The sequence below is a fragment of the Desmodus rotundus genome, chromosome 8, assembly GCF_022682495.2.
Source record: "Desmodus rotundus isolate HL8 chromosome 8, HLdesRot8A.1, whole genome shotgun sequence".
In the NCBI taxonomy this organism is placed as follows: domain Eukaryota; kingdom Metazoa; phylum Chordata; class Mammalia; order Chiroptera; family Phyllostomidae; genus Desmodus; species Desmodus rotundus.
Window position 1 is genome coordinate 31,853,579 of NC_071394.1, and position 14,532 is coordinate 31,868,110.

The 14,532-nt window shown below is 37.2% G+C and overlaps 1 protein-coding gene across 2 annotated transcripts in view; it reads right to left on the reverse strand.

Moving 5' to 3' along the window:
• Positions 1–1,765: 1,765 nt before the first annotated feature.
• The window catches only part of TMEM67 (transmembrane protein 67), a 55,128-nt gene continuing 42,361 nt past the window's right edge, over positions 1,766–14,532 (reverse strand). Inside the window, exons 24-28 of one of the 2 annotated variants that reach the window (XM_045181657.2) lie at positions 6,815–6,931; positions 6,606–6,710; positions 5,939–6,041; positions 2,802–2,944; positions 1,766–2,135 (exon numbers count right to left, since the gene is read on the reverse strand). In XM_045181657.2, coding sequence (XP_045037592.2) covers positions 2,091–2,135; positions 2,802–2,944; positions 5,939–6,041; positions 6,606–6,710; positions 6,815–6,931 — 513 coding nt within the window. In that variant the 3' untranslated portion in view covers positions 1,766–2,090. Of the gene's footprint in view, positions 2,351–2,801; positions 2,945–5,938; positions 6,042–6,605; positions 6,711–6,814; positions 6,932–14,532 lie in introns of both variants that reach the window. The other variant, XM_024572312.3, reaches the window with a different exon arrangement.

Below are 14,532 nucleotides of genomic sequence, written 5' to 3' on the forward strand. Positions count from 1 at the left end.
TTCCATTGTAAAGGTGCAGAATAAAGCTCAAAGATGCCAAATGACTTCGTTTAAGGTTCCAAAGCTAGTAAGTGACAGGAGCAAAATTCTAATTTGAATCCAGGGCTTCCGCTATAAATATGGAGCATTTTCCAGCAAGCCACACTGCTCGACTTCTATTTATTTTCTTTCAGCTTTTATTCGTCAATATTTACAGACAACAAAAAGAATGCACATTTCAGGTTTATAAGCACTGAGTTAATGTTCATTTTGAATACTTCTCAATCTAGGTAACTAGTAGAGCCTTCTCAAAAAGCAGTTTGTTAAGAAAGCAGAAGACAAGTAAGCAAATATAAACATGTCTTAACAGAGGGGATGAGTGCAGAATGATTGGAGGAGCCTGCGCTTCCAGGGAGGACACAAGCACACAGCAGCTTGTAAAGAACCTGTAGGTGAATCTAGAGAATGTTTCACTATGAAATGATGAAGAGACTTATCGCATGGTTCTAAGTAATCAGTAAAATTAGGAATACAACATAAAAAAGCACAATCAGTTGGTGCTACAGAAATAGACAGAAGATTAAAACTGTGGAAAATTAGTCATGTGATCATAACATTTAAATGATGGCAATGTGAACAGAGGACTCAACGGCATATGAACACAATTTTCTGTATCTAACCAAAATAAAATACTGTAAAAATAATAGTGTAGAATTTTTAAATGTCCTTTCTCTGTTTTAATTTATCAGCAGGTGAGTCAACTGATCCTATTGTTTTTGAGATTTCCACTTAAAAAGACATTCACACTAATATGAACTTCTTACATGTGGGTAAGAGCGGAGTATCTGTCATATGCTTCTGTGCAGGTGGTTTTGAAAAAAATCCATGCTAGTATATTACGTCTGCAACTTTTATAAAGGGAGTCCTGTAATGTGACCTTTCAGGAATCAGAGTTTCCGACTCGATAGCCCTCCCTTTTTCTCCTCAGCAATTCTCAGGATTCAGGGAAACGTGTGAGATTCAACTTCGGCAGCGCTGGGGACTGCTGCCCCAGTATGCTGCATTTATTCGTGAGCGCTACTCCATGAAACACACAGTAACCAAACAGGAAACAGAAACACCAAATGTTTTATTCCATATTTTAAATTCAAAAATATAAACATTACTTACATAACATTGAAGTATTTACATAGTATTACGATAGAAGACAGTAAGAAATGTTGGTTTGGGGGTTAATGATCATTATACTTGAAATGTTGATTTAAGGTGCCTTTCAAGTACAGAAGTATACAATAAAAAGGATTATTAAAGAGCATGATGGAGAAAAAATCATATAATAAAAAATTATTAGCTGCATGGCTGAGAATTTACAGTAAGTATATTTTGGGTCCTATTATTTTCCCCTTAATTTAAAAAAATTATAAGCCTATTGAATTAGGAAACCTAAGTTTCCTTTCAATAAATCACTTCATCAACATAACATAATAAATTTACGGTTTGTTATTTACAATCTTTAAGTGTAATAGAGGAGCAAAACTTTGATAATGCTTTTAAAATGTTAAGTAATTTAAAACGCATAAAAAACTACATTGGGGAAATGTCACACATCATAGGCTAATAAAGGTAGGTGACATTTCGTGAAGAGTACACTGACCTAATAATACAAGTACACAAAGGAAGGGATGTGCACCATGTCTTGAGATGCCTATTAATCCAATAGTGGATTAGTCTACTGCTAGAGAGGGTGAGCAACTAAGATGAGGGAAACTGGGTCAGCAATATACAATTTTAAATTTCTAAGTAAACTTTAAAATATTTTTCAGTACTTATTTAACCATAAAATATGTAAAACAAGTAAATACTGAAATGAAAACTAGGCTTGAACTTGGATTCAAATAATCTTTTCAACGTGAAAAATATGCAGGCAAATCCCAGCTTAAACAATAATCTACAGAGACAAATGATGGAGACTGTGCTGATTCCCATTGAAAGTGTTATGCTGAAAGCAACATTTAGATTTTTTCCCTCTTGTCAGTGTTAATGTACAAGTTGGTGAATTAAATATTATACATAATAAAAAACAGTATTTTCCATTATATCATATTATATACTCACAAAGCAAGTAATGTATCCACAAATGATAAAAATAAATCTTTCTGGAAGTTAAAAACAAATAAAAATAGAATAATTTATGTTACAAGTTTTAAAAAAATATAGCAAACTAACCTGATAATCATGACCCTTTTTTGGCCACGGTTATATTGAGTCCTTAAGTTATCTATTTAATAAACTAAATCAAAAATCTTTGATCCACCAATGTTTTGGATGCCAAATTCTTCTGTCCTACTATATTACGGATAAATCTAAAAATCTGGGAAAAAATTAAAACAATTCAGAATTATAAAAATATATAAATTGAATATGCAAATCAATTAAAATACCTAAATTAAACTAGCCCTGAGCTAGATCTCCAGCGCTCGCCCTTTTATTAAGCTAGCATCTGGCGGAGGGTGACTGGGACGCTAATCACTGCTCACAGCTGGCATCTAGGAGATGAACAATTGAAGTGTCTTCCTACTGGATTCTTTCACACTCGCTTAAGCACCTTATGCCCTCCACAGCCCCCAGTAATTCACTGATCCTGACGGAGAGTGTGCAATGACACTGGTTGAAATGTTATTTTTTTTTGGTAGGGTTAATCACATTCTAGACCTTTACAAGTTCCTAGTGAAAGTCAAATTGTTACTTTGTGCCATAAAAATAACTATCTACTTCCAACACATTTCTTTTAAAAGAAACCCAGAAAAAATGTAAAGCATTACCTCTTGTTGTAGGTATGTAAGGAAGGCTGCTAAAATAAAATTTTGGCAAGCCAAGTCCACAACACAGAAGAACAGCAGATCATAAATAAGAAGAGTAGCTTCATTTCCATAATACAGAACACTGCTGAAAGAATAAACTTCATCTATTTAAAAAAAAAGCAATTTATAAGATATAAGTTAGAAATTTAAAAACAGTACAAAAGAAACTTGTTACTATCTATAATACTTTATGGCTTACAAAAAATAAACAAAGGATATTAAAATTTGGTAATCTAAAAGGTTAGTTAAGGAACTCTGCTCATAAAATTCAGTTAAAAAAATTTTTTATCCTCACCTGAGGACATTTTTTTCATTGCTTTTAGAGAGAAAGGAAGGGGGTGTGGTAAAGGAGGTGGGGATGGGGGTGAGGAGAGAGAGAGAGAGAGAAAGGTCGGGAGGGAGGGAGAAACTTCGATCTGTTGCGACCACCTGTATATGCCCCAATCGGGGTTCGAACCCACAACCTAGGTATATGCCCTAACCGCGAATCAAACCTACATTTCGATGCACGGGATGATGCTCCAACCCTCTGAGCACTGAGACACACTGGCCAGGGCTAAAATTCAATTTTAACCCTGCACCAACTCCGTTGGTGATTGCTAGTAGTCTAAGTATACCGTCAATACGCTTCAAAGACCAGTTAATGAATATCCTTTTTTGTTAATATAGCTAAAGGATAACTCTCAGAGTTAAAAACGCAAAACAAAGCCAACAAGGACTAGAATGATACACAATGTGCTATAATTTGTGTCTCAAGTAGTCCTCTAAGGTTCTGCTTTGAAACCTCTTCTCACTTTACAAGGAGAGGTTGGTCCTTTTGGGGATGTAAACACCTTTTAAGATTCTGCTGGAAGCTACAGACCCTTTCACCAGGAGGAGGAAAAACAAGGGCACATATATTCAGGGGGGCCCAGAGAAGCACTGACACTGCCCACGACACCCACTTGGGAGCTCTTTCACACAAGGGACATGTGGCGCGCTGGTAACGTTCTTTCTTGTCCAGGGTGCTAGTTCCAGGATATTTTCAGTTTGTGAAAATTCGCTGCCCTTTACGCTATGCCCTTAGAAGACGTGCACTTCTGTGTGTGTGTCTGCGTGCGCTCCTCCTGGTCATCTTTCACTGCCCTTGCTCCAACAACGACCTCATTTGAGGAGACTCCCCAGCTTACGTGTGCCTTTGCTTCCTTCTAAAATCCATTCTTACATTTAATGCCTTACTGGACATCTCTTCCTAAAGGTCTCAAAAATACTTCAGGACACAACGTATTCAAAACTAAATTCATCCTTTCCCCTCACAACCTGGTCCTTTATCTGCACCCTTCATCTTAAGTGAGAGGCACCACCAACCACATAGTCACACAAGCTGGAAATCGGGGTGATTTTTGACTACTCTTTCTCTTCTACTACTTTTTTCCCTGAGGTCTCTGGCATTAAATGTAATCTCCCTTCTTTATCCCCATTACTACTCCCTTAGTTCATATTCTCATCATCTCCCAATAAAAATGAAGAGGATGATGATGACTGTATTGTTATTAGAAAGAATAATAACATCACTTTACTGGGTGCCCACTCATACCAGGTACTGGTACATACCAGGCTCTTTATACAAGGTAACACATGTAAAAATGGAACAACCTTTAGAGGGTTACACTCAATTTCACAGAGAGGGCATTAAAGTTCAGAAAGGGTAAACAATTTTCTCAAGTGCACAAAAACTGAGTTGGATTTTGAATCTGAGACCAGAAGACTGAAAACTACACTGTTCTGTTTTTATCGTAACCTATTCACTGCTCCCAGAATAATCCTTCCAATTTGCACATGAGCTCTGTTTAGGACTTTCTGATGACATCCATGTTCACTAACAGTAGTTTCCAAACTGTTTTCATCATGTATCTTTAGCAGAATAAAATGTGACGCATGCATCCCTCAGTGGGCACCACATTTTTTAGTTAATTACTACTGTACACATTATACTTTTAAAGTATAAATTAAAAATTATGGAATTGCAAATATACAAGTAGACATTTTAATATTTTCTTCTCATATCTCCATGGATTAACCTGCACACCTCCAACGAGATGAAAATTTAAAAAACTATTTGAAACAACTGCTCTGTGGGATAAAGTTAACTTCTCAGGGTTGGGTCTCTGCCCACTTTATCTTCCATGTACTCTCTCACTGTGTCCCACTTCACACAAGGCTTCAGCCATGAAGTTCCCAAGTGCATAATGCCCCCTTCCCCTTCTGCACAAAGTGTCTTTGCCTCTCTTCCCTTGACCCTCCCATGTGACAACAGCTACTCATTTTTAAGACCCAGTTCAAACTTATCCATGTTGCTTCTCTGGCTTCACCCTTGTCTGGTTAGCTTTTCTACTTTCTTCTCTGTACCCAGTGTAAGCTGTGCCCGCACAGACATCTACTCCAGCACCTCTCCCCTCTCCCAGGCACACGCCTACCTTCCACAGTCTACTAAACAAGCTGCTAAGGGAGAGAGCACTGGTCTGTGCATTCCAGGACCGGCACGGCACGTGGCACTCAGTGATGCCATGGGTAGGTGATACCCAGGCCAGGACGCTGGTTATGCCATTTCCATTCCTACTAAGCCATGGAACAGCTTATCAGTCATGTTAAAGGTGGCACATACATTAGTCACCTTTTTAATGATAAAAAATCATGTTTGGTCAAGTCCCATCACAGATAGCTGCGGTTTTTAGGCATTTGGATAACAGGAAAATTAAATGTTAAAAACCAGTCAACAAGTGTTAACCTTCCAAGTGTTTCATAAATTTGCTACTGAATGAGCATTTCAGTGAAATCTGAATTTTATTTGTTTGTCTCTTCTATGTGTGCCATTGCTTTGGAAGTTCAGCCTTTTCACTTTCCTGTGGAAGAATTATCATTTACGTATTTGTTTCTTGCTATAAGACATAATAAAATGGAACAAAGAAAACTACTATAATTCCATGAAGTTAACAAGGTTCATTATGTTTTCTCTTTATATAAAATTACAAAATCAGAAGAAAAATTAATAACTACAAGGACTTCTTTTCAAACTTTGAAAATAGTAATCAAGTTCAGCAAAGGCAGCTGAAGGATACCGTTGTAAAAGATGCTTTTTTCCATTGGTTCCATGAATTCCATTCCAAGAATTCTTTCAAGAAGCAATTTATCTTTTATAAAGTAGTCCATTTCCTTATGAACCTAATATAGAAAGCCACAGTCATTTCAAAAACAGCAGTGAAATCAATGTTTCCCAATTTTTTAAAAATCAGAAGAAAACAAAAAATGAATAGTACACAAAGAAAACCTGTTCTTCAAAAAGACTGAATTTACTCCACTAGACTTTATAACAAGATTTCTTTCAGGAATATTTTAATATTTAAATGTCCTTAGTAGTACTCAGGGCTAGATATACTGACAATTAGTTTATAATAAGTTTTTCAGGAACATAACCATAGCATAACATATTTCTACAAGTAATACAGTAAGGTTTCGGGAACTGGCTGACAAAATTCGAGTACAGACATATTGTACGGTAATCACCAATATGCTAATAGATGTATAAAATTTCATTTTACTTTTGCGTAACCTAAATCTATTATTAAGCCACAGATATTAATTTGGACAGCAAAGAAAGTGGGGTGTTCCCTAAGTCTGCCACCTTGCTTGACTAAAGAAATAACTGACATTCCTGGCTAACTTTAAAAAAAATAAGCAACTGCATTTTGATTCTAGCTTAAATTATATAAATGCTGACATACATACATGATCAATGAAAGAGCCAAGAAATTTATTCATAGTATTATATGCTTTTATACTCTGCTCAAAAGTACTCGCTGATGAACTCAGTAGTCTAGCAGGTCCATTTTTCTAATGGGAAAAACAGACAAGAATAAATACACATTCTTATGCTCTTGGTATTTAAACAACACGAAATACCGGCAAAACATATCGTAACTGCATTTTATACAGACCCTTGTTAGCGTCTCATGGATTCTGTCATAGTGCTGTCGCATCTGGCTGGAAACTGCAATCTGAAAAGTCTGACCCTCAGTGTTGGGAACCAAACCTCTCTGGCTACACAAATTTTCCTGAAAAGTTAAAAGATTTAAATCATAAGGTCAAGATTATAAAAATTTCATCTGTTTAAAAAAATTTCTCTTAATTGGTTTCACATATTACAAAATTCAGAAGGCAACTAAAATGTTACTGAAACCATATTTGAAACAAAGAGATTCTAACTTTATCCAAGGTTCCCATTCTCCTCTAGGTTTGACTGACTTCTATTTCGTCAAAATCCATCGCAGGTCTCTATCTCATCTCCCTTACTGTCCTAGTCTTCAAAAAATCCATACTAAGTTCATTATATATTGATATTCTTAGCTTTCTTATGATTAACTTTATTACTATTTAATGCATGCAAAAAGTTGAATCTTAGAATTAACTATTTTTATACATACAAATAGTCCTTTTTTGTTTTCCAAATGTTTATTTTTTTAATATAACTAATTTTACTTTTATTTTTTGAATATTCAATACATTTCATTTTATTTTATTATTGTTGTTCAAAAATACTTTTAAAGCACTTCTTGAATTAATTCCAAAATGAGGCAGTGATCTATGACCCCACAGTTAATGTATGCATCAGATATCCATTCAGGTCTCCTCGCCATGACTCCTGACAACAGTAAACGTATGAAATTCTACACTATCCCACCGCCTAGCCAATTCCCATCGATGCTTCAGTGTCAGCTCGAGTCCTCTTGCCTCCATTCTCTTGTCCTCATTTGCCTCCTCTGAGCTTAATATCAATCATCCTTCTTTGTCTAAACTTAATCTGCAAGCATAAGATTTAGTTTTCTACAGACTTAAAGGAAATCTACATAGAGTAAATGTTTCTTTTTAAAAAACATGTGCCGTTTTTTTCCCCCCTAATCAGACACATGCTACTGTAGAGGATTTATACAATATGAAGAGGTATGAAAAAGAAAAGGAAAAAACATCTACCTATAGCCTCACCCCCCGAGGGGCAGGTATTTCATTTCCAGTCCTTTGTCTACATGTGTATATAGATGGCATGAAATCAGGATCATACAGATTTCTTTTTCATTTAACATTATATCCTAAGCAACCCTCCATGTCATCAAATATTCTATAAAACATGATTTTAAATGTTTTCCTAAGATTTTATTGTACAGGTAAACCAGTTTATTTAATATTCTCTCATTTTTACACGTTTTTGCCTTTATAACCACTGTGATGAAGACCCTGAACCTAATTAGCTATTCACATTGCTAATTACTTCCTTCAGCTAGATTCAGAGAATCAGTGAGTCTAAGGTACTAAACTTTAAAAAGTCGTTGGTATACATAACAAATGCTCCACACGAGGTTCAGGAGAATTTATCCTGCGACCAGGAGTTTTACAGGTGCCCGTTTCACCGTGTCCGTGATGTGATAAAGTAACAGCTTTCCTTTTTTTAAAAAAGTTTGCTAACGTGTAGAGGACAAAAATGTTATTTTTACATTCATTTCTCTGATTATTTATGAGCTAAACATTTTTTAGAGGTTTATCAGTCTTTTCTGTTTTTTATGTGTTTTTAAAAATCTTTTTGTAACTTTTCCATTGAGGTCTTAATGTAGTGTTTGCTTACAGATTTGCATGACTTTCAAATCTACCCATGTCCTTTATTTATGATTGCCAGATATGTAAATGTTCCATAATCATAAAGTAAAATCAATGAATAGTCCCTTTTGATGCTTTCTATTCTTTATGCTTACAATGTTACTTCCCAACTTGAAATATTCTTTTCTACATTTTTATAGTTTAATATTTTACATTTCACTTTTCAATCTATGTATGACTTCTAGTAGTTAGCCAACTGATCCAGTTAAGCGTATTAAATAAATCGTCTTTGAGAGGTGATTATCATGTATTAAGTTCTGACAAGTCATAGGTACAATCCATTTATCAATAAATCCTCTTGTACTTTCTTCCTCTTGGGTATTTATTTACCAATTTTATTTCATTTATCCTTCCAATTTTTCTTTTTCTTTTCAAGCAACCCCAGATACCATGTCATTTCATTTCTAAATACTTCTGTATGTATTTCTAGTAAGGTCTTTTTAAAAAATATATATTTTTCAATTATGATTTACATTAAATGTTTTTTGATATTAGTCTCAAGTGTATCTAATAAGGTGTTTAGAAAAACCATTATGCCATTTTCACACCTAATAAAATTAATCTTTCTTAATATAATTTAATATTTGGTTCATTAAATCTTCCAGATTTTTCCTGTTTTTTTTTAAATAGTTGATTTGTTTGAATCAGAAACCAGAGTCAACACATTGCATTGTATTTCATTGTTTTGTTTCTTAAATTTCTCTTACTATCTAACAGTTCTTCCACCACCTCCACTACCACCCCCTCTTTTATTTTCCTGCCTTTGATTTGTTAGGGACACTGGGTCACTTGTCCCGTGAGACGTCTTACTTTCTGGATCTGGCTAATCGCTTCCTGTGGTATTATGTAATTTTCCTTTCTATCCCCTCTATTTCCTGTAACCTAGTGTTTTGATCTAGAGACTTGATTATATTCAGGTTCAATTTTTTAGGCAAGAATATTTCATGGGTGACATGTACTTTGCACTGTGTCGTAACAGGAAGTACATAATGTTAGTTTTCCTAATTCTTACCTGTAGTAAGATTGAGCCACTGTGTTTACATCATGACAATCTGATGCTTTGTTATAAAATTCCATCTACTTTCACTTAATTGTTTTAGTATCCATTGATGATTGTAGCCTATATGATTAATCCATTAGCCATTAAAAAATGGTGATTTTTACCTGCGATCATTTGGAATAACAAACTGAAGCCTAGCTAAACTGAAATATTATAAGCAAGGATTTACAGAAGAAGAAGGCACATAGAGATAGGTAAGAAGAGCGGAGACATGGAAAGGGCTGGCATTTGCACCCAGGTGCAGTGGCTGAGAAGCCAAAGGGACAGTGCAGCTGCAAAACTGTCTACCCCAGGAGTGTGGGGTCTTAACCCTATGCAGGGATCCCCAACCCAGAGCAATAAAGACAGGAAGAGGACCCCACAGAGCATCTGGGGGTAAAAATCAGGGCATTCAGTATGCCTAATAAGCCCAGATGCCACATTCTCAGGGACAAGCACTCCTATTGTTACAGCACCAGCCTGGAGAGTACACTGCCCAGTCCCCGACTGTGGCAAGGCCACTCTGCCATGCTTGGGTCCTGCGCAGGGGTCAAGTGGCTACACCCAGCAGTACCCTCTGTGGCTCTCTTTTTCTGGGGAGACACTTGGCGGAGACTCAGTGACTAAACTGTGTGGCCTTGGAAAGGGGACTGGTGTCCTCCAGCTCAAGTGCACAGCCAGCGCACCCCCACATTACCTGTTGAATCACTTAGCCACCCCTGTTTTGCTGAGTTCAGTTGCGTAGAGGGACCACAGTGCTGTGCAGAGCTGGGACTTTCAGAGTGTGTCTCCTGGGGAAGATTTTTTCTGGGAATCAGATGGGCAGGTGATGGGTTGCACGGCTACATCGTGGAGGGACTGCTCCTATCGCGCTAGTGAGCTCAGCCCGCACTAATCTGGGAAGGGGAAAAAGTGTCTGCCCCTCTCATACAGGCTTGTTGTGGGCACTGGGAGACCGCAATGGGAGACTGTTTGGATCCACCCTGCTAAGTCCTGGATACCCTGCTCTGCTGAGCTCCGTTTCGTGGGGAAAAGGGAGAGTGGCTCAGAGCTGGATTATTCAGAGTGAGTCCCTCAGAGGCTAAAGTCTGAGACTGGTATAAAGTGCTTAGCCACCTCCTACAGGCTGGGCAGGCATCACTCCCAACTGGAAACTCTTTTGATCTGTCTTCCTGAGCCCAGTGGCTCAGTCTGGCAGAGCTTGCTCCTCTAGAGGGGACAGCCTGATGCACCCAACCTGGCCTGGATGCCCCTTCTTGGGGAACCAGAATTGGAGACTCTGGCGGAGACTGAGTGGTTTGGCTCTGGAGTAGGGGCCACTTTCCCCTCATTGTGTGCTTGACTGTGTGACCCCCAAGTAGGGGATCTTCTATCCCCATCCTCCTGACTCCCAACCTACCGAGCTTGCACACAGTGGAAAGGTCTGTGAATTGTGGCCAGCCTATGCTCACTCCATAGTCTTTCTTTGGAAGGCTCTGGAGGTAGACAAGGCATTCTTAGGGGAAGGGGGAGTAGCTGAGCAATGGTGGCGGACCTTAGGGAGTCATGGTCCTTTAATAGCCACCCCCAGCCCTGAGCTGAGAAAGCCCACCCTTTTACACAGACTGGCTCCTCCCATGCACACTCAGGCCCAGCAGATGCAGCCACAAAGAATGAACATCATGGTAGCTCTGGAGAGAAAACCCAAAGTTGGTTTCACAACATCTGATATTGATCTGTAACTGAACACCACCAAAGTGGTGTTGGACCCAGCACCAACACAACCAGTGGTGGGCTTCAGACCACTCCAGAGGTTGGCCCAACTAGCCACACAACCAGCACACCAAAAGGGGGATTCTGACAGGCACCAGACCCTGCTGGGAACAATCACACCTTCAAGCAGCCCTTGTATGGTGTTTTGTAAATGGTGACTGAGCTTTACCCTTAGAGTCAGCCAGCCTGAAGAGTTAACTCCACCCGCGAAAGGGCCAACAGCATTCAAGACTCATGTACACAGAAGGGCGCACATAACCTAAACAAACATTTGTGGAGCATGGAGCTCAAGTGATGTAGAAGATTGTTCCATTGAGTCCAACAAGACACTTTCATAATAAAACCATCATAACAAGTTTGGGAGTCACAGCAGAACTACCTAATATACAAAGACAAAATGGGGAGACAAAGAAATATGCCCTGAATAAAGAACAAGCGAAATCCCCAGAAAAAGAATTAAATGAAATGGAAGCAACCAAAATACCAGATGCGGAGTTTAAAATAATGATTGTAAGAATGCTCAAGGATGTCAGGGAAAGAATGGATGATCTGTCAGAACTTAAACAAAGAGACAGTAAACATTAAAAAGGACATAGAAACCATAAAAGAACAACCAGTCTGTAATAAAGAATACAATATCTGAAATGAAGGAATGACTAGGAGAACTCAATGGCTGATTAAATGAAGCAGAGGATCAAATCAGCAATTTAGAGGACAAGATAACAGTAAGCACCCAAGCAGAGCATCAAAAAGAAAAGAGAGTTTTAAAAAAATAAGGAAAAGTCTAAGAGATCTCTGGGATAACATCAAGTATAACAACATCTGCATCATATGGGTACCAGAAGAAGAAAGTGAACAAGGGATAGAGAACCTGTTTGAAGAAATAATAGCTGAGATCTTCCCTAACTGATGAAAAAAAGTCATACAAGTTCTGGAACATAGAAAGTACCGATGAAGATAAACCCAAAGAGGCCTGCACCAAGACATCATAATTAAAATGGCAAAGGGTAAAGTCAAAGAGAGGATCTGAAAAGCAGTAAAAGAAAAGCAATTAGTTACCTACAAAGGAGCTCCCATAAGGCTGTCAGGTGATTTCTCAACAGAAACTCTTTGGGCTAGAGGGATTGGCATGAAATATTCAAAGTCATGAAAAGCAAGGACCTACAACCAATACTATTTTACCCAGCAAGGCTATCATTTAAAATTGAAGGTGAACTAAAGAGCTTTCCAAACAAAAATAAGGCTAAAGGAGTTTATTACCAACAAACCAATATTGCAAAAAATGTTAAAGGGTCTACTTTAAGAAGAAAGAAAAAAATTAATTGAGAGAGATAAATATAGGTACAGTGAATAAAATGCAATAAATGTGTACCTATCGATAATAACCTTGAGTGTAAATGAATTAAATTCTCCAATCAGAAGACATAGGGTAGCTGAATGGATAAGAAAACATGACCCATGTATATGCTGTCTACAAGAGACCCACCTCAGAACAAAAGATACACGCAGAGTGAAAGTGAAGGAAGAAAACATTCCATGCAAATGGAAACAAATATAAAAAGCTAGAGGAGCAATACTTAATCTGACAAAATAGACTTCAAAACAAAGGCCTAACAAGACAAAATCACTACATAATACTAAAGGGATGGATCCAAAAAGAGGATATAACTCTTGTAAACACACCCAACATAGGAGCACCTAAATATAAAAAGAAAACCTTGGTGCACATTAGAGGAAAGCTCACCACCAATACAATCATATTAGGGGACTTTAACACCCCACTGTCATCAGTGGATAGATATCCCAGACAAAAAATCAGCAAGGCAACAGTGACCTTAAACAACACACTGGATTGGGTTGGATAGAATTAATTGGTATTTATAGGACATTGGATTCCAAAACAGCAGAATATACATTCTTCTCAAGTGCACACGAAACATTCTCAAAGACACACCACATCACATGTTAGGACACAAAATAAGTCTTAACGAATTCTAGAAGACTGAAATCATATGAAGCATCCTTTCTGACACAATGATATGAAACTAGAAATCAACTACAACAAAAAAAATGAAAATCATTCAAACATATGGAGGCTAAATAGCATGTTATTCAACAATGAATGGGTTAATTATGAGATCAAAGAAGAAATAAAAAACTACCTGGAAACAAATGAAAATGAATACACAACAACTGAAAATCTATGGGACGCACCTAAACCACCAAGACGAAGTTCACAGCATTGCCTCAAGAGGCAAGAAAGTGCTAAATAGCCAATCTAACCCTACACCTAAAAGAACCAGAAAAAGAACAACAAACAATACCACAGTAAGTAGAAAGAAGGAAATAATAGAGATCAGAATGGAAATAAATGACATAGAGACTAAAAAACACACAAATCTCAATGAAACCAAGTTGGTTCTTTGAAAAGATAAATAAGATTGATAAACCTTCAATCAGACTCATCAAGAAAAAGAGAGGACTCAAATAAATAATTAGTAATGAAAGAGAAGTAACAATGAACATCACAAAAACACATAGAATTGTAAGAAGATACTATGAACAATTATATGTAAACAAGCTGGACAACCTGAGCAAAATGGATAAATTCCTAGAAACATACAATCTTCCAAAACTGAATCAGGAAGAATCAGAAAACTTGAACACACTGATTACAACGAATGAAACTGAGGCAAAAAAGAAAAAAAAACCTCTCAGCAAACAAAAGTCCTGGACCAGATGGCTTCACTGGAGAATTTTACCAAACATTCAAAGAACTAACACCTATCCTCTTCACACTATGCAAAAAATTTAAGAGGAGGGAAGACTTCCAAGCTCTTTTTATAAGGCCAGTATTATCTTAACTCTAAAATAAGGTAAAGATACTACAAAGAAGGAAAATGATAGGCCAATAACCCTGGCAAACATAGATACCAAAATCCTCAACAAATGTATTAGCAAAGTGAATTCAGCAATGCATTAAAAAGGTCATACACTATGATCCTAGAAGAAATCCCAGGACGCAAATTTGGTATAATACTGACAAATCAATAAACATGATATATCAAAATGAAGGCTAAATATCACATGATCATATCAATAGATGCAGAAAAAGCATTTGACAAAATCCAGCACCCGTATCTAATAAAAATTCTCAGCAAAGTGGGAATAGAGGGAACACACCTAACATACGGCCATATGTGACAAACTTATAGC